We start from the raw sequence: 21,204 nt of genomic DNA on the forward strand, positions 1-21,204 counted from the left end.
TCACTGAGGAGTGCCGGCGTTCCTTCCCAGAGGAGTAGAGTCTAAGGAGCTCCCGGTTTTCACCAGCGCCCGCCGCAAGGCAGGATGGACTCCGCTGCTGGAAACTCCTCAGAGAAGGACCTCAGCGACCACCAACTGAAGAGCTGAAGAAGTGCTGGAGTCAAGGACTAGGTGCTCCTCCTCTGTTGTAGAAGTGCAGGATGCAACATTAGGACGTAGTTCAGACTAAAACTGAGCTGGAACTAGGAATGGACTGAGATCCAAATAGCTAAAAGATCGCTAGGAAGTGGCAGTGAGGGAGAACAGACATGTATGCTGAATGACTGACAAACAACAACTGAGCAGAAGGTGGAGATTATATATCCTCCCAGGAGAACATACCAGAAGACTCCAGAACCTGTGGGCTGAGCTTATAAATACAGGTGGACAGGAGCATGCCTGGCACTAGAGGGAGCCCAATCCTCCAGGAGGCAAGCTCAGAGCAAGAGAAGCTGAGAGAAAGGTGATCACAGCGCAGTGCAACCCAGAGCAGGTATGGGGTAACGGACACGGCCATGTGCCATTACAGTCACCATGAGAAATATCAGTCTTGAACATATCAGTGGAGACGTACTAATCACAGCAAGCTTGTCGTAGGCTTGAATACCAAAGAAGTCAATTTAGGTAATTTTGGACTGAGGATATGGTGACCTGAAAACACTTTGCTTCTTCTTATCTCCCTATTCTAGCGTCCTCTGCTTTATGGCCTCAACAATTGCCATTTTAAGAGTGTTCGGCAGCTGCTTTAACTTGCTTCACTGTTCCCAGTAACTGGAATATGGACCATGGGTGCCCAAACTTTTGCACTGTACAATGCTGGCACTATGGCGATATCATCTTGCTCACATCCCACCTCGTCCCATTCACTAGGGCTGAGATATGGGCCAGTACGTCCTCTGACCATCCAGAAATATTGTCAGCATTGCTGTGTGTCTAGCAAAGCCAATATCTCAGTGAGGCAGATAAAGTTCTGATGTCTCCCAGTTCTGGCTGTCCTCGTTTCCCCACAGGAATTGTTCACTTGGCCAATCTCTGGGTGGGGCAGGTCATCGCTGAGCAGGGAGTTCCTACAGGGACGAAATGTCACAGAAAGCAGCAGAGACCAGGAGCTATGACTTTTTTTTCCTTTTTAGGCAACCCAAGATAACCAAATACCCATTTTAGAACCTGTAATGTATTCAGCAAGTGAGCTGTCCAGCAGTCTAAGGAGCTCAGTGGCAAGAGCAGAACCCTGGTTTGTTGGAGGCAATGGATTCCAATCTTGACACCTAGTGGCATTGACAGTAGAGATATATTGTAAGGGAGGACCCCCACTTTATCTGTCAGCTGGAGCTTTTTTGAAGATAGGAGGCCCCAATTCTAAGGTGTCCCTGGTTCACCTGTGACACATTATAGTTCCCTCGTATATTTCATCCACTATTATAACTGTTTGGGGCACTATAGATGGGGGACAGATAGGGAGGGTACTGGAAATCATCCTGGCGGTCTGGACCATAAGGACACAGAAAATGGAAAATGGGAGACTCTGATTAGAGAAGATGAACAATGCGCATGTACACAGAAATCACGGGGCGCACAGCATGCCAAGAATACCATCCCAGGGACAATCAGTAGTGACATACCCAGGTCGTATCTCAGTATAGATACATATTCAGGCGTATCTCAGTTTAGATATATACCCAGGTCGTATCTCAATATAGATACATACCCATGTGGTATCTCAATATAGATACATACCCAAGGGATATCTCAATATAGATACATACCCAGGTCGTATCTCAATATAGATACATATTCAGGTGTATCTCAATATAGATACATACCCAGGTAATATCTCAATATAGATACATACCCAGGTCATATCTCAATATAGATACATACCCATGTGGTATCTCAATATAGATTCATACCCAAGTCATATCTCAATATAGATACACACCCAAGTCATATCTCAATATAGATATATACCCAGGTCGTATCTCAATATAGATATATACCCAGGTCGTATCTCAATATAGATACATACTCATGTGGTATCTCAATATACTGTAGATACATACCCAGGTCGTATCTCATTATAGATACATACCCATGTGGTATCTCATTATAGATACATACCCATGTGGTATCTCAATATAGATACATACCCATGTGGTATCTCAATATAGATACATATACAAGTCATATCTCAATATAGATACAATAGAAGCAATATAGACACTAATAACTATAGATACAATATAGACACTAATAACTATAGATATAATATAGACACTAATAACTATAGATACAATATAGACACTAATAACTATAGATACAATATAGACACTAATAACTATAGATACAATATAGACACTAATAACTATAGAAGCAACTAAGAAATATAGATACCCTTGGCCCCAAAGCAGAATGGATCCGTAAAGAAAACCACCTAATCCCTATGTGCATGGGAGAAACAATAGTAGGTGACGGGACATATCACCCAATGTGGTAACCAAAGTTCCCCAATCCAAACGCAATAGCACAGTGCAATCTCATTTAATACATTACATATATATGTCACATAATTCCACATATTGCCACATAAGAAGTTAGTTAAACCACAAGGCCTTAAGTATATTATAATACTGTGCTTGTAATTTGAATTGTTTTTGAGGAAAAATGTCGGCTGTCCAAAAAGATGGGGAAAATATTGTGTTCCATAGCCTAAGTCTGCATCCATGGGAAGTCATTCATGTACGGTATGGTTTCTCCATTACCGACCTCATCTCGATGATGGACCGCAATTACATCTAGAAGAGCAGGAGAAGAAGAGCGGAACAGTCATACGTGTGTAGTAAAACCACCCGAGATTACAGAAAACATATAGTAATAAATAAAAAAATATACAAAATATACGTAAAAAGAGAAGTATGGGAAAAAAATGTGTGAAAAATTGTATAAAAAGTGTAAAAAGATATGAATGTGAAAGGTATGTAAAAAGGAAAAGAGAAAAGATAGTGTGTACATTGTGAAGAGAATTCAGATAAAAGAGATGTTAGTAGTAATATGTTAGTAGCTTTATTTCGTATCATCAGGACCTGGTCACAGGGGCCAGCATAGCTACCATCCTCTTGCAAACAATAGGAATTATTGGCCTTGCCGTGCTCAACCGCCCCATCCCCCACATCTCCCGGTCCCCACTGCCCTCTGTCCCTTCCTGGTTCCTGTAACACAATGTCCCCACAGGAATTGTTCACCAGCCAATCACAGGTGGGGGCGGGTCTCCAGTGAGGACAGTGATTGGCTGAGCAGGGAGTTCCTGCAGGGATAAGGTTTCACAGGAAGCCGCGGGGACCAGGATCCATCAGGATGGTTACGGCAGGTCACATGACTCTTTTTCCCATCCCCCAGCTGTGGTATTACCCTTTTAAGAAACAAGAACCTGTAATGTATTCAGCAGGGGATGTGTCCAGCAGCCTCAGGAGCTCAGAGAGAAGAGCAGGAGGCTATGGAGTCCAATCCTGACACCTACTGGCATCGAGAGGAGAGGTGTATTATAGAGGGAGCTGACGGACGTGTATTATAGAGGGAGCTGGCGGACGTGTATTATACAGGGAGGACCCCACTATATCTGCCAGCCGGGGGTGTATTATACAGGGAGGACCCCACTATATCTGCCAGCCGGAGGTGTATTATACAGGGAGGACCCCACTATATCTGCCAGCCGGAGGTGTATTATACAGAGAGGACTCCACTATATCTGCCAGCCGGGGGTGTATTATACAGGGAGGACCCCACTATATCTGCCAGCCGGGGGTGTATTATACAGGGAGGACCCCACTATATCTGCCAGCCGGGGGTGTATTATACAGGGAGGACCCCACTATATCTGCCAGCCGGAGGTGTATTATACAGGGAGGACCCCACTATATCTGCCAGCCGGAGGTGTATTATACGGGGAGGACCCCCACTATATCTGCCAGCCGGAGGTGTATTATACAGGGAGGACCCCACTATATCTGCCAGCCGGAGGTGTATTATACAGAGAGGACTCCACTATATCTGCCAGCCGGAGGTGTATTATACAGGGAGGACCCCACTATATCTGCCAGCCGGGGGTGTATTATACAGGGAGGACCCCACTATATCTGCCAGCCGGGGGTGTATTATACAGGGAGGACCCCACTATATCTGCCAGCCGGAGGTGTATTATAGAGGGAGGACCCCACTATATCTGCCAGCCGGGGGTGTATTATACAGGGAGGACCCCACTATATCTGCCAGCCGGGGGTGTATTATACAGGGAGGACCCCACTATATCTGCCAGCCGGGGGTGTATTATACAGGGAGGACCCCACTATATCTGCCAGCCGGAGGTGTATTATAGAGGGAGGACCCCACTATATCTGCCAGCCGGGGGTGTATTATAGAGGGAGGACCCCACTATATCTGCCAGCCGGGGGTGTATTATACAGGGAGGACCCCACTATATCTGCCAGCCGGAGGTGTATTATACAGGGAGGACCCCCACTATATCTGCCAGCCGGGGGTGTATTATACAGGGAGGACCCCACTATATCTGCCAGCCGGGGGTGTATTATACAGGGAGGACCCCACTATATCTGCCAGCCGGGGGTGTATTATAGAGGGAGGACCCCACTATATCTGCCAGCCGGGGGTGTATTATAGAGGGAGGACCCCACTATATCTGCCAGCCGGGGGTGTATTATACAGGGAGGACCCCACTATATCTGCCAGCCGGAGGTGTATTATACAGGGAGGACCCCCACTATATCTGCCAGCCGGGGGTGTATTATACAGGGAGGACCCCACTATATCTGCCAGCCGGGGGTGTATTATACAGGGAGGACCCCACTATATCTGCCAGCGGGGGGTGTATTATACAGGGAGGACCCCACTATATCTGCCAGCCGGAGGTGTATTATACAGGGAGGACCCCACTATATCTGCCAGCCTGAGGTGTATTATACAGGGAGGACCCCACTATATCTGCCAGCCGGGGGTGTATTATACAGGGAGGACCCCACTATATCTGCCAGCCGGGGGTGTATTATACAGGGAGGACCCCACTATATCTGCCAGCCGGAGGTGTATTATACAGGGAGGACCCCACTATATCTGCCAGCCGGAGGTGTATTATACAGGGAGGACCCCACTATATCTGCCAGCCGGGGGTGTATTATACAGGGAGGACCCCACTATATCTCCCAGCCGGGGGTGTATTATACAGGGAGGACCCCACTATATCTGCCAGCCGGGGGTGTATTATACAGGGAGGACCCCACTATATCTGCCAGCCGGGGGTGTATTATACAGGGAGGACCCCACTATATCTGCCAGCCTGAGGTGTATTATATAGGGAGGACCCCACTATATCTGCCAGCCGGGGATGTATTATACAGGGAGGACCCCACTATATCTGCCAGCCGGGGGTGTATTATACAGGGAGGACCCCACTATATCTGCCAGCTGGGGGTGTATTATAGAGGGAGGACCCCACTATATCTGCCAGCTGGGGGTGTATTATACAGGGAGGACCCCACTATATCTGCCAGCCTGAGGTGTATTATACAGGGAGGACCCCACTATATCTGCCAGCCGGGGGTGTATTATACAGGGAGGACCCCACTATATCTGCCAGCTGGGGGTGTATTATACAGGGAGGACCCCACTATATCTGCCAGCCGGGGGTGTATTATACAGGGAGGACCCCACTATATCTGCCAGCCGGGGGTGTATTATACAGGGAGGACCCCACTATATCTGCCAGCCGGGGGTGTATTATACAGGGAGGACCCCACTATATCTGCCAGCCGGGGGTGTATTATACAGGGAGGACCCCCACTATATCTGCCAGCCGGAGGTGTATTATACAGGGAGGACCCCACTATATCTGCCAGCCGGGGGTGTATTATACAGGGAGGACCCCACTATATCTGCCAGCCGGAGGTGTATTATACAGGGAGGACCCCACTATATCTGCCAGCCGGGGGTGTATTATAGAGGGAGGACCCCATTATATCTGCCAGCCGGGGGTGTATTATACAGGGAGGACCCCACTATATCTGCCAGCCGGAGGTGTATTATACAGGGAGGACCCCACTATATCTGCCAGCCGGGGGTGTATTATACAGGGAGGACCCCACTATATCTGCCAGCCGGGGGTGTATTATACAGGGAGGACCCCACTATATCTGCCAGCTGGGGGTGTATTATAGAGGGAGGACCCCACTATATCTGCCAGCCGGAGGTGTATTATACAGGGAGGACCCCAATATATCTGCCAGCCGGAGGTGTATTATACAAGGAGGACCCCACTATATCTGCCAGCCGGGGGTGTATTATACAGGGAGGACCCCACTATATCTGCCAGCCGGGGGTGTATTATACAGGGAGGACCCCACTATATCTGCCAGCCGGAGGTGTATTATAGAGGGAGGACCCCACTATATCTGCCAGCCGGAGGTGTATTATACAGGGAGGACCCCACTATATCTGCCAGCCGGGGGTGTATTATAGAGGGAGGACCCCACTATATCTGCCAGCCGGGGGTGTATTATACAGGGAGGACCCCACTATATCTGCCAGCCGGGGGTGTATTATACAGGGAGGACCCCACTATATCTGCCAGCCGGGGGTGTATTATACAGGGAGGACCCCACTATATCTGCCAGCCGGGGGTGTATTATAGAGGGAGGACCCCACTATATCTGCCAGCCGGGGGTGTATTATACAGGGAGGACCCCACTATATCTGCCAGCCGGGGGTGTATTATACAGGGAGGACCCCACTATATCTGCCAGCCGGGGGTGTATTATACAGGGAGGACCCCACTATATCTGCCAGCTGGGGGTGTATTATACAGGGAGGACCCCACTATATCTGCCAGCCGGGGGTGTATTATACAGGGAGGACCCCACTATATCTGCCAGCTGGGGGTGTATTATACAGGGAGGACCCCACTATATCTGCCAGCTGGGGGTGTATTATACAGGGAGGACCCCACTATATCTGCCAGCTGGGGGTGTATTATACAGGGAGGACCCCACTATATCTGCCAGCCGGGGGTGTATTATAAATAGGTAACTTACCCCACTTTAATCTCATATTCCTGCTCCTCCGTTGTGTCCTGGAATAAATGTGAGAACATTCAGGATAAGACACAAGAAGATGTCCAGGGGGGTAAATAAGGGGGGGGGGGGGCTGTCACAGTTATAACTGCCCCCTGTAACTATATAGACATCCTCAGGACACCCATAGAGATGAATACTGCAGTGGACCATGTGCGCAAGCAGCAATCTACAGGGGGACTCTGCATACATATGGCTATATACAGGGGGACCCTCCCAACTGGGAGCTATATACAGGGGGACCCTCCCAACTGGGAGCTATATACAGGGGGACCCTCCCAACTCGGAGCTATATACAGGGGGACCCTCCCAATTGGGAGCTATATACAGGGGGACCCTCCCAACTGGGAGCTATATACAGGGGGACCCTCCCAACTGGGAGCTATATACAGGGGGACCCTCCCAACTGGGGGCTATATACAGGGGGACACTGCCAACTGGGAGCTATATACAGGGGAACACTGCCAACTGGGAGCTATATACAGGGGGACACTGCCAACTGGGAGCTATATACAGGGAAACACTGCCAACTGGGAGCTATATACAGGGGGACACTGCCAACTGGGAGCTATATACAGGGGACACTGCCAACTGGGGGCTATATACAGGGGAACACTGCCAACTGGGAGCTATATACAGGGGGACACTGCCAACTGGGAGCTATATACAGGGGACACTGCCAACTGGGAGCTATATACAGGGGAACACTGCCAACTGGGAGCTATATACAGGGGACACTGCCAACTGGGAGCTATATACAGGGGACACTGCCAACTGGGGGCTATATACAGGAGGACACTGACAACTTGGAGCTTTATGCAAAAAACAAAGAGTGGTCAGCACTCGCAACGTAAAGGCCCCTTTAAATGGAATGTGGTGTTCTTGTTTTGGCTGTATGCCTCTCCACGAGCACGCGAGAAAAAACCCCCGGACCCAAGGGCATCCAACAAGGTATAAGCATAAAGGTACTCTCCAGCTCGCTTGATTGCTTTTAAACCTTTATTGTGTGATATTTAAAAGGCCGACGCGTTTCGGGCTATCTTGCCCTTATTCATGGCTCTAAACAACATGGAATACAGTGTATTAGAACATACATATCTACATATACAACCATGTAAGTAACAAAACAGATAAAAGAAAACAACCCTAATGTAAAGCATATATACATACAGAAATGTGAATGACATGCACTGAAACAAATACATGAAGTTAGTGATGTTAATATTAAAACATGCAATGTCACGTATGAATTGAAAAAAGTACTGGGATGAAAGAAATGCTTGAATGAAAATGCTAGGATGAGAAAAAAAAAAAAAAAAAAAAACTATTATATAATGTGTCCTGAGTATACCTATCCGGTTCCTACTGCTTGGAAATTTATCTGGGTTCTTCTTAAACAAGGATTTGTCTGTAGTCCCTCTCTTATACCTATAAGCATGTGTATATGAAGACTGCCCGAATGCACTAATATGATGAACCTAATATATGTACAAAAGAAAATCTTATTTGACTATCGGTTCAAATAATGCCAAAAGTTATTTCAAATAGCATACCTCTGTCAGGAGGTCCCAGGACGACCCATGAATTAAGAAGTCGTCACCCAAAATATAAGGGGGGACTATTCTAGACAAGATAAGATAAAAAAAAAAAAAAAAATTTTTTTTATAAATATATAAGCCATAATGCTGTTATGAACAAACAATAACATGAATGAAGATGGCAAATGTTTGTTCGATGTGTAATAATAAGATAGACTTACCCCTGTCCATGCCCTACAATGATAAAGGAAGAAGGTGAGCAGAGTGGCGTCAGTAGCCCCGCCACAAGGACTGTCTGCTTACCACTGTGTGTCCTTAAATAGCTGCAAGTGAGGGCGGGAGTGGAGCCAAGGTGATTGAGGTGACGTCATAATCGCGACGTCGCGTGCTGCTGTGAGCACCCCGTAATGCGTTCCAACGTGGAACGCACCACAAAGTGGAACACCTGCTGGCTGGGTATGGCTATCTAGATGCGGATCACGTGATCGCCCACGCTCACCGGATGATGTAGGTATTCCGGGTCCCAAGAGCGATCACGTGCTGAAAGCGGCTGGTCTCCAGAGAGGTCATGTGATGCGCTCCGTTCGGAACACAGATGATCACATGCTAGAGAGCAGCTGATCTCTGGGAAAGTCATGTGATGCGTTCCAGTCTGGAACGCAGCATCAGACAGCAGAAGAATGGATGATGTGTAGAGTATATCAGATAAAGAGAAACTGGATTAAGATGTGAGAAACTAATGAAAAGGATGGAAACTCTATGGACACAAGTAAGTCTAAACTTATGTGTGTAGGGCAGAATGGAAATAATTAAGTTGTATGTGAGATGAGAAAAAAAAAAAAAAAAATTTATAAAGAAATCAAAAAATCAAAAAAATCAAAAAATCATGAAAAATAAAAAAGAGAAGAATTGAAATAAAAATAAAATAAAATAAAATAAAATGAAAAATAAATAAAAAGGGGGAAAGGGGTTTATGGGAACAGAATTGAAACAAATGTGAAAAATAAAATTAAATGAATAAATAAGTATAAAGGAAGGGGAAAGTACAAAGGAAACACCAAACTTAAAGCAACATTAGTGAAAAAAACTCAAATCATTTTTGATATTTAAACCATTAGGGGACCTCGTGTCTAATCTAAATATCCATTCTGCTTCTCTTTTTAGGAGAGTTCTTCTCCAGTCGCCCCCTCTAGTAGGTTTATTGACTCGGTCTATCGCATAACATTCAAGCGACCTAATGTCTCCACTATGTTGAGTAATGAAATGTCTGGCTGCTTTTTTTTTTTTTTTTTTTTTTTCTCATCCTAGCATTTTCATTCAAGCATTTCTTTCATCCCAGTACTTTTTTCAATTCATACGTGACATTGCATGTTTTAATATTAACATCACTAACGTCATGTATTTGTTTCAGTGCATGTCATTCACATTTCTGTATGTATATATGCTTTACATTAGGGTTGTTTTCTTTTATCTGTTTTGTTACTTACATGGTTGTATATGTAGATATGTATGTTCTAATACACTGTATTCCATGTTGTTTAGAGCCATGAATAAGGGCAAGATAGCCCGAAACGCGTCGGCCTTTTAAATATCACACAATAAAGGTTTAAAAACAATCTAGCGAGCTGGAGAGTACCTTTATGCTTATACCTTGGAGCTATATACAGGGGGGACACTGCCAACTGGGGGCTATATACAGGGGGACACTGCCAACTGGGGGCTATATACAGGGGAACACTGCCAACTGGGGGCTATATACAGGGGGACACTGCCAACTGGGAGCTATATACAGGGGACACTGCCAACTGGGAGCTATATACAGGGGGACACTGCCAACTGGGGGCTATATACAGGGGGGCACTGCCAACTGGGGGCTATATACAGGGGGACACTGACAACTGGGGGCTATATACAGGGGAACACTGCCAACTGGGGGCTATATACAGGGGGACACTGCCAACTGGGAGCTATATACAGGGGACACTGCCAACTGGGGGCTATATACAGGGGGACACTGACAACTGGGGGCTATATACAGGGGGACACTGACAACTGGGGGCTATATACAGGGGAACACTGCCAACTGGGGGCTATATACAGGGGGACACTGACAACTGGGGGCTATATACAGGGGGACACTGACAACTGGGGGCTATATACAGGGGACACTGCCAACTGGGAGCTATATACAGAGGGACACTGCCAACTGGGGGCTATATACAGGGGGACACTGCCAACTGGGGGCTATATACAGGGGGACACTGCCAACTGGGGGCTATATACAGGGGGACACTGCCAACTGGGGGCTATATACAGGGGGACACTGCCAACTGGGGGCTATATACAGGGGGACACTGCCAACTGGGAGCTATATACAGAAGGACACTGCCAACTGGAGGCTATATACAGGGGGACACTGCCAACTGGGGGCTATATACAGGGGGACACTGCCAACTGGGGGCTATATACAGGGGGGACACTGCCAACTGGGAGCTATATACAGGAGGACACTGCCAACTGGGGGGTATATAGAGGGGGACACTGCCAACTGGGGGCTATATACAGGGGGACACTGCCAACTGGGAGCTATATACAGGGGGACACTGCCAACTGGGAGCTATATACAGAAGGACACTGCCAACTGGGGGCTATATACAGGAGGACACTGCCAACTGGGAGCTATATACAGGGGGACACTGCCAACTGGGGGCTATATACAGGGGGACCCTCCCAACTGGGGGCTATATACAGGGGAACACTGCCAACTGGGGGCTATATACAGGGGGACACTGCCAACTGGGGGCTATATACAGGAGGACACTGCCAACTGGGAGCTATATACAGGGGGACACTGCCAACTGGGGGCTATATACAGGAGGACACTGCCAACTGGGGGCTATATACAGGAGGACACTGCCAACTGGGAGCTATATACAGGGGGACACTGCCAACTGGGGGCTATATACAGGAGGACACTGCCAACTGGGGGCTATATACAGGAGGACACTGCCAACTGGGAGCTATATACAGGGGGACACTGCCAACTGGGGGCTATATACAGGGGGACACTGCCAACTGGGGGGTATATAGAGGGGGACACTGCCAACTGGGAGCTATATACAGGGGGACACTGCCAACTGGGGGCTATATACAGGGGGACACTGCCAACTGGGAGCTATATACAGGGGGACACTGCCAACTGGGAGCTATATACAGGGGGACACTGCCAACTGGGAGCTATATACAGGGGGACACTGCCAACTGGGGGCTATATACAGGGGGACACTGCCAACTGGGGGCTATATACAGGGGGACACTGCCAACTGGGAGCTATATACAGAAGGACACTGCCAACTGGAGGCTATATACAGGGGGACACTGCCAACTGGGAGCTATATACAGGGGGACACTGCCAACTGGGAGCTATATACAGAAGGACACTGCCAACTGGGGGCTATATACAGGAGGACACTGCCAACTGGGGGGTATATAGAGGGGGACACTGCCAACTAGGGGCTATATACAGGGGGACACTGCCAACTGGAGGCTATATACAGGGGGACACTGACAACTGGGGGCTATATACAGGGGGACACTGACAACTGGGGGCTATATACAGGGGACACTGCCAACTGGGAGCTATATACAGGGGGACACTGCCAACTGGGGGCTATATACAGGGGGACACTGCCAACTGGGGGCTATATACAGGGGGACACTGCCAACTGGGGGCTATATACAGGGGGACACTGCCAACTGGGGGCTATATACAGGGGGACACTGCCAACTGGGAGCTATATACAGAAGGACACTGCCAACTGGAGGCTATATACAGGGGGACACTGCCAACTGGGAGCTATATACAGGGGGACACTGCCAACTGGGAGCTATATACAGAAGGACACTGCCAACTGGGGGCTATATACAGGAGGACACTGCCAACTGGGGGCTATATACAGGGGGACACTGCCAACTGGAGGCTATATACAGGGGGACACTGACAACTGGGGGCTATATACAGGGGGACACTGCCAACTGGGGGCTATATACAGGGGGACACTGCCAACTGGGAGCTATATACAGGAGGACACTGCCAACTGGAGGCTATATACAGGAGGACACTGCCAACTGGGGGCTATATACAGGGGACACTGCCAACTGGGGGCTATATACAGGGGGACACTGCCAACTGGGAGCTATATACAGGGGGACCCTCCCAACTGGGAGCTATATACAGGGGGACACTGCCAACTGGGAGCTATATACAGGAGGACACTGCCAACAGGGCTATATACAGGGGACACTGCCAACTGGGGGCTATATACAGGGGGACACTGCCAACTGGGAGCTATATACATGGGGCACTGCCAACTGGGAGCTATATACAGGGGGACACTGCCAACTGGGGGCTATATACAGGGGAACACTGCCAACTGGGGGCTATATACAGGGGACACTGTCAACTGGGGGCTATATACAGGGGGACACTGACAACTGGGGGCTATATACAGGGGGACACTGCCAACTGGGGGCTATATACAGGGGGACACTGCCAACTGGGGGCTATATACAGGGGGACACTGCCAACTGGGGGCTATATACAGGAGGACACTGCCAACTGGGAGCTATATACAGGGGGACACTGCCAACTGGGAGCTATATACAGGGGGACACTGCCAACTGGGAGCTATATACAGGGGGGGGGGGACACTGCCAACTGGGAGCTATATACAGGGGGACACTGCCAACTGGGGGCTATATACAGGGGAACACTGCCAACTGGGGGCTATATACAGGGGGACCCTCCCAACTGGGGGCTATATACAGGGGGACACTGCCAACTGGGGGCTATATACAGGGGGACACTGCCAACTGGGGGCTATATACAGGGGGACACTGCCAACTGGGGGCTATATACAGGGGGACACTGCCAACTGGGGGCTATATACAGGGGGACACTGACAACTGGGGGCTATATACAGGGGAACATTGCCAACTGGGAGCTATATACAGAGGGACACTGCCAACTGGGGGCTTTATACAGGGGACACTGCCAACTGGGGGCTATATACAGGGGACACTGCCAACTGGGAGCTATATACAGGGGGACACTGCCAACTTGGAGCTATATACAGGGGGACACTGCCAACTGGAGGCTATATACAGGGAGACACTGCCAACTGGGGGCTATATACAGGAGGACACTGCCAACTGGGGGCTATATACAGGGAGACACTGCCAACTGGGGGCTATATACAGGGGGACACTGCCAACTGGGAGCTATATACAGGGAGACACTGCCAACTGGGGGCTATATAGAGGAGGACACTGCCAACTGGGAGCTATATACAGGGGGACACTGACAACTGGGAGCTATATACAGGGGGACACTGCCAACTGGCGGCTATATACAGGGGACACTGCCAACTGGGAGCTATATACAGGGGGACACTGCCAACTGGGGGCTATATACAGGGAGACACTGCCAACTGGGGGCTATATACAGGAGGACACTGCCAACTGGGAGCTATATACAGGGAGACACTGCCAACTGGGGGCTATATACAGGAGGACACTGCCAACTGGGAGCTATATACAGGGGGACACTGACAACTGGGGGCTATATACAGGAGGACACTGCCAACTGGGGGCTATATACAGGAGGACACTGCCAACTGGGAGCTATATACAGGGAGACACTGCCAACTGGGGGCTATATACAGGGGACACTGCCAACTGGGAGCTATATACAGGGAGACACTGACAACTGGGAGCTATATACAGGGAGACACTGCCAACTGGGGGCTATATACAGGAGGACCCTCCCAACTGGGGGCTATATACAGGGGGACACTGCCAACTGGGGGCTATATACAGGGGACACTGCCAACTGGGGGCTATATACAGGGGGACACTGCCAACTGGGGGCTATATACAGGGGGACACTGCCAACTGGGGGCTATATACAGGGGGGACACTGCCAACTGGGAGCTATATACAGGGGGACACTGCCAACTGGGGGCTATATACAGGGGGACACTGCCAACTGGGAGCTATATACAGGGGGACACTGCCAACTGGGAGCTATATACAGGGGGACACTGCCAACTGGGAGCTATATACAGGAGAACACTGCCAACTGGGGGCTATATACAGGGGGACACTGCCAACTGGGAGCTATATACAGGGGGACACTGCCAACTCGGAGCTATATACAGGGGGACACTGCCAACTGGGAGCTATATACAGGGGGACACTGCCAACTGGGGGCTAAATACAGGGGGACACTGCCAACTGGGAGCTATATACAGGGGGACACTGCCAACTGGGGGCTATATACAGGGGGACACTGCCAACTGGGAGCTATATACAGGGGGACACTGCCAACTGGGAGCTATATACAGGGGGACACTGCCAACTGGGGGCTATATACAGGGGGACACTGCCAACTGGGAGCTATATACAGGGGGACACTGCCAACTGGGAGCTATATACAGGGGAACACTGCCAACTGGGGGCTATATACAGGAGGACACTGCCAACTGGGGGCTATATACAGAAGGACACTGCCAACTGGGGGCTATATACAGGGGACACTGCCAACTGGCGGCTATATACAGGGGACACTGCCAACTGGGGGCTATATACAGGGGACACTGCCAACTGGGGGGTATATACAGGGGCACACTGCCAACTGGGGGCTATATACAGGGGGACACTGCCAACTGGGAGCTATATACAGGGAAACACTGCCAACTGGGAGCTATATACAGGGGGGCACTGCCAACTGGGGGCTATATACAGGAGGACACTGCCAACGGGGGGCTATATACAGGGGGACACTGCCAACTGGGGGCTATATACAGGGGACACTGCCAACTGGGGGCTATATACAGGGGACACTGCCAACTGGGGGCTATATACAGGAGGACACTGCCAACGGGGGGCTATATACAGGGGGACACTGCCAACTGGGGGCTATATACAGGAGAACACTGCCAACTGGGGGCTATATACAGGGGACACTGCCAACTGGGGGCTATATACAGGGGACACTGCCAACTGGGAGCTATATACAGGGGGACACTGCCAACTGGGGGCTATATACAGGGGACACTGCCAACTGGGGACTATATACAGGGGGACACTGACAACTGGGGGCTATATACAGGGGAACATTGCCAACTGGGAGCTATATACAGAGGGACACTGCCAACTAGGGGCTATATACAGGGGGACACTGCCAACTGGCAGCTATATACAGGGGACACTGCCAACTGGGAGCTATATACAGGGGGACACTGACAACTGGGAGCTATATACAGGGGGACACTGCCAACTTGGAGCTATATACAGGGGGACACTGCCAACTGGAGGCTATATACAGGGAGACACTGCCAACTGGGGGCTATATACAGGAGGACACTGCCAACTGGGAGCTATATACAGGGGGACACTGACAACTGGGGGCTATATACAGGGAGACACTGCCAACTGGGGGCTATATACAGGAGGACCCTCCCAACTGGGGGCTATATACAGGGAGACACTGCCAACTGGGGGCTATATACAGGGGACACTGCCAACTGGGGGCTATATACAGGGGGACACTGCCAACTGGGGGCTATATACAGGGGGACACTGCCAACTGGGAGCTATATACAGGGGGACACTGCCAACTGGGGGCTATATACAGGGGGGACACTGCCAAATGGGAGCTATATACAGGGGAACACTGCCAACTGGGGGCTATATACAGGGGGACACTGCCAACTGGGAGCTATATACAGGGAGACACTGCCAACTGGGGGCTATATACAGGAGGACCCTCCCAACTGGGGGCTATATACAGGGAGACACTGCCAACTGGGGGCTATATACAGGGGACACTGCCAACTGGGGGCTATATACAGGGGGACACTGCCAACTGGGGGCTATATACAGGGGGACACTGCCAACTGGGAGCTATATACAGGGGGACACTGCCAACTGGGGGCTATATACAGGGGGGACACTGCCAAATGGGAGCTATATACAGGGGAACACTGCCAACTGGGGGCTATATACAGGGGGACACTGCCAACTGGGAGCTATATACAGGGGGACACTGCCAAATGGGAGCTATATACAGGGAGACACTGCCAACTGGGGGCTATATACAGGGGACACTGCCAACTGGGGGCTATATACAGGGGGACACTGCCAACTGGGAGCTATATACAGGGGGACACTGCCAACTGGGGGCTATATACAGGGGGGACACTGCCAAATGGGAGCTATATACAGGGGAACACTGCCAACTGGGGGCTATATACAGGGGGACACTGCCAACTGGGAGCTATATACAGGGGGACACTGCCAAATGGGAGCTATATACAGGGGGACACTGCCAACTGGGAGCTATATACAGGAGGACACTGCCAACTGGGGGCTATATACAGAAGGACACTGCCAACTGGGGGCTATATACAGGAGGACACTGCCAACTGGGGGCTATATACAGGAGGACACTGCCAACTGGGGGCTATATACAGGGGGACACTGCCAACTGGGGGCTATATACAAGGGACACTGCCAACTGGGGGGTATATACAGGGGCACACTGCCAACTGGGGGCTATATACAGGGGGACACTGCCAACTGGGAGCTATATACAGGGGGGCACTGCCAACTGGGGGCTATATACAGGAGGACACTGCCAACGGGGGGCTATATACAGGGGGACACTGCCAACTGGGGGCTATATACAGGGGACACTGCCAACTGGGGGCTATATACAGGGGGACACTGCCAACTGGGGGCTATATACAGGGGGGACACTGCCAACTGGGAGCTATATACAGGGGGACACTGCCAACTAGGAGCTATATACAGGAGAACACTGCCAACTGGGGGCTATATACATGGGGACACTGCCAACTGGGGGCTATATACAGGGGGACACTGCCAACTGGGAGCTATATACAGGGGGGCACTGCCAACTGGGGGCTATATACAGGAGGACACTGCCAACGGGGGGCTATATACAGGGGGACACTGCCAACTGGGGGCTATATACAGGGGACACTGCCAACTGGGGGCTATATACAGGGGGACACTGCCAACTGGGGGCTATATACAGGGGGACACTGCCAACTGGGAGCTATATACAGGGGACACTGCCAACTGGGGGCTATATACAGGGGGACACTGACAACTGGGGGCTATATACAGGGGAACATTGCCAACTGGGAGCTATATACAGAGGGACACTGCCAACTGGGGGCTATATACAGGGGGACACTGCCAACTGGGGGCTATATACAGGGGGACACTGCCAACTGGGGGCTATATACAGGGGGACACTGCCAACTGGGAGCTATATACAGGGGACACTGCCAACTGGGAGCTATATACAGGGGGACACTGCCAACTGGGAGCTATATACAGGGGAACACTGCCAACTGGGGGATATATACAGGGGGACACTGCCAACTGGTGGCTATATACAGGGGACATTGCCAACTGGGAGCTATATACAGGGGGACACTGCCAACTGGAGGCTATATACAGGGGACACTGCCAACTGGGAGCTATATACAGGAGGACACTGCCAACTGGGAGCTATATACAGGGGGACACTGCCAACTGGGGGCTATATACAGGGGGAAACTGCCAACTGGGGGCTATATACAGGGGGACACTGCCAACTGGGGGCTATATACAGGGGGACACTGCCAACTGGGAGCTATATACAGGGGACACTGCCAACTGGGAGCTACATACAGGGGGACACTGCCAACTGGGAGCTATATACAGGGGGACACTGCCAACTGGGGGCTATATACAGGGGGACCCTCCCAACTGGGGGCTATATACAGGGGGACACTGCCAACTGGGGGCTATATATAGGGGGACACTGCCAACTGGGTACAATATACAGGGGGACACTGCCAACTGGGGGCTATATACAGGGGGACACTGCCAACTGGGGGCTATATACAGGGGGACACTGCCAACTGGGGGCTATATACAGGGGGACACTGCCAACTGGGAGCTATATACAGGGGACACTGCCAACTGGGGGCTATATACAGGGGGACACTGCCAACTGGGGGCTATATATAGGGGGACACTGCCAACTGGGTACAATATACAGGGGGACACTGCCAACTGGGGGCTATATACAGGGGGACACTGCCAACTGGGGGCTATATACAGGGGGACACTGCCAACTGGGGGCTATATACAGGGGGACACTGCCAACTGGGAGCTATATATAGGGGGACACTGCCAACTGGGGGCTATATACAGGGGGACCCTCCCAACTGGGAGCTATATACAGGGGAACACTGCCAACTGGGAGTTATATACAGGGGGACACTGCCAACTGGGAGCTATATATAGGAGGACACTGTCAACTGGGAGCTATATACAGGAGGACACTGCCAACTGGGGGCTATATACAGGGGGACACTGCCAACTGGGAGCTATATACAGGGGGACACTGCCAACTGGGGGCTATATACAGGGGGACACTGCCAACTGGGGGCTATATATAGGAGGACACTGTCAACTGGGAGCTATATACAGGGGGACACTGCCAACTGGGGGCTATATACAGGGGGACACTGCCAACTGGGAGCTATATACAGGGGGACACTGCCAACTGGGGGCTATATACAGGAGGACACTGCCAACTGGGAGCTATATACAGGGGGACACTGACAACTGGGGGCTATATACAGGGGAACATTGCCAACTGGGAGCTATATACAGGAGGACACTGCCAACTGGGGGCTATATACAGGAGGACACTGCCAACTGGGGGCTATATACAGGAGGACACTGCCAACTGGGGGCAATATACAGGGGACACTGCCAACTGGGAGCTATATACAGGGGGACACTGCCAACTGGGGGCTATATACAGGGGACACTGCCAACTGGGAGCTATATACAGGGGGACACTGCCAACTGGGGGCTATATACAGGGAGACACTGCCAACTGGGGGCTATATACAGGGGGACACTGCCAACTGGGGGCTATATACAGGGGGACACTGCCAACTGGGGGCTATATAGAGGAGGACACTGCCAACTGGGGGCTATATACAGGGGGACACTGCCAACTGGGGGCTATATAGAGGAGGACACTGCCAACTGGGAGCTATATACAGGGGACACTGCCAACTGGGAGCTATATACAGGGGGACACTGCCAACTGGGAGCTATATACAGGGGGACACTGACAACTGGGGGCTATATACAGGAGGACACTGCCAACTGGGAGCTATATACAGGGGGACCCTCCCAACTGGGGGCTATATACAGGGGGACACTGCCAACTGGGGGCTATATACAGGGGGACACTGCCAACTGGGGGCTATATAGAGGAGGACACTGCCAACTGGGAGCTATATACAGGGGACACTGCCAACTGGGAGCTATATACAGGGGGACCCTCCCAACTGGGGGCCATATACAGGGAGACACTGCCAACTGGGAGCTATATACAGGGGGACACTGCCAACTGGGGGCTATATACAGGGGGACACTGCCAACTGGGGGCTATATAGAGGAGGACACTGCCAACTGGGGGCTATATACAGGGGGACCCTCCCAACTGGGGGCTATATACAGGGGGACCCTCCCAACTGGGGGCTATATACAGGGGAACACTGCCAACTGGGGGCTATATACAGGGGGACACTGCCAACTGGGGGCTATATACAGGGGGACACTGCCAACTGGGGGCTATATACAGGGGAACACTGCCAACTGGGGGCTATATACAGGGGGACACTGCCAACTGGGGGCTATATACAGGGGGACACTGCCAACTGGGGGCTATATACAGGGGGACACTGCCAACTGGGGGCTATATACAGGGAGACACTGACAACTGGGAGCTATATACAGGGGGACACTGCCAACTGGGGGCTATATACAGGGGGACACTGCCAACTGGGGGCTTTATACAGGGGGACACTGCCAACTGGGGGCTATATACAGGGGGACACTGCCAACTGGGGGCTATATACAGGGGGACACTGCCAACTGGGGGCTATATACAGGGGGACACTGCCAACAGGGCTATATACAGGGGGGGGCACTGCCAACTGGGAGTTATATACAGTAGAACACTGCCAACTGGGAGCTATATACAGAGGGACACTAGCTACTATGTGGCAATCAACAAGGGAAATCTACATATATACTGGGGGACATCTATATCTATCTGTGGGGGAAACTACATACAGGGATAGACCTGTCTACCTATTGGAGTGACCTACTTATTAGGGGGATTTATCTACCTCCCCCCCTTCCCGAGCTCACTTATTTCCCCACATTATTGTGCAGGACACCTAGGGGCCTAATTACTGTTTGGGGCACTATAGATGGGAGGCAGGTAGGGATGGGACTGGATGTGCAGACCATACGGTGTGAGAGGTTCGATGAGCTGTCCATAGAAACATAAAAGGAGAAGACGCCCCCTGTGAGTCACTGGGTGT

At 50.8% G+C, this 21,204-nt stretch overlaps 1 protein-coding gene across 1 annotated transcript in view; it reads right to left on the reverse strand.

Moving 5' to 3' along the window:
- Nucleotides 1-2,561: 2,561 nt before the first annotated feature.
- LOC138786694 (uncharacterized) overlaps nt 2,562-21,204 on the reverse strand; it is a 38,613-nt gene continuing 19,970 nt past the window's right edge. The window contains exon 8 of the mRNA XM_069963675.1: nt 2,562-2,831. Coding sequence (XP_069819776.1) covers nt 2,746-2,831 — 86 coding nt within the window. The 3' untranslated portion in view covers nt 2,562-2,745. The remainder of the gene's footprint in view (nt 2,832-21,204) is intronic.

Source organism: Dendropsophus ebraccatus, chromosome 3 (assembly GCF_027789765.1).
Source record: "Dendropsophus ebraccatus isolate aDenEbr1 chromosome 3, aDenEbr1.pat, whole genome shotgun sequence".
NCBI lineage: Eukaryota > Metazoa > Chordata > Amphibia > Anura > Hylidae > Dendropsophus > Dendropsophus ebraccatus.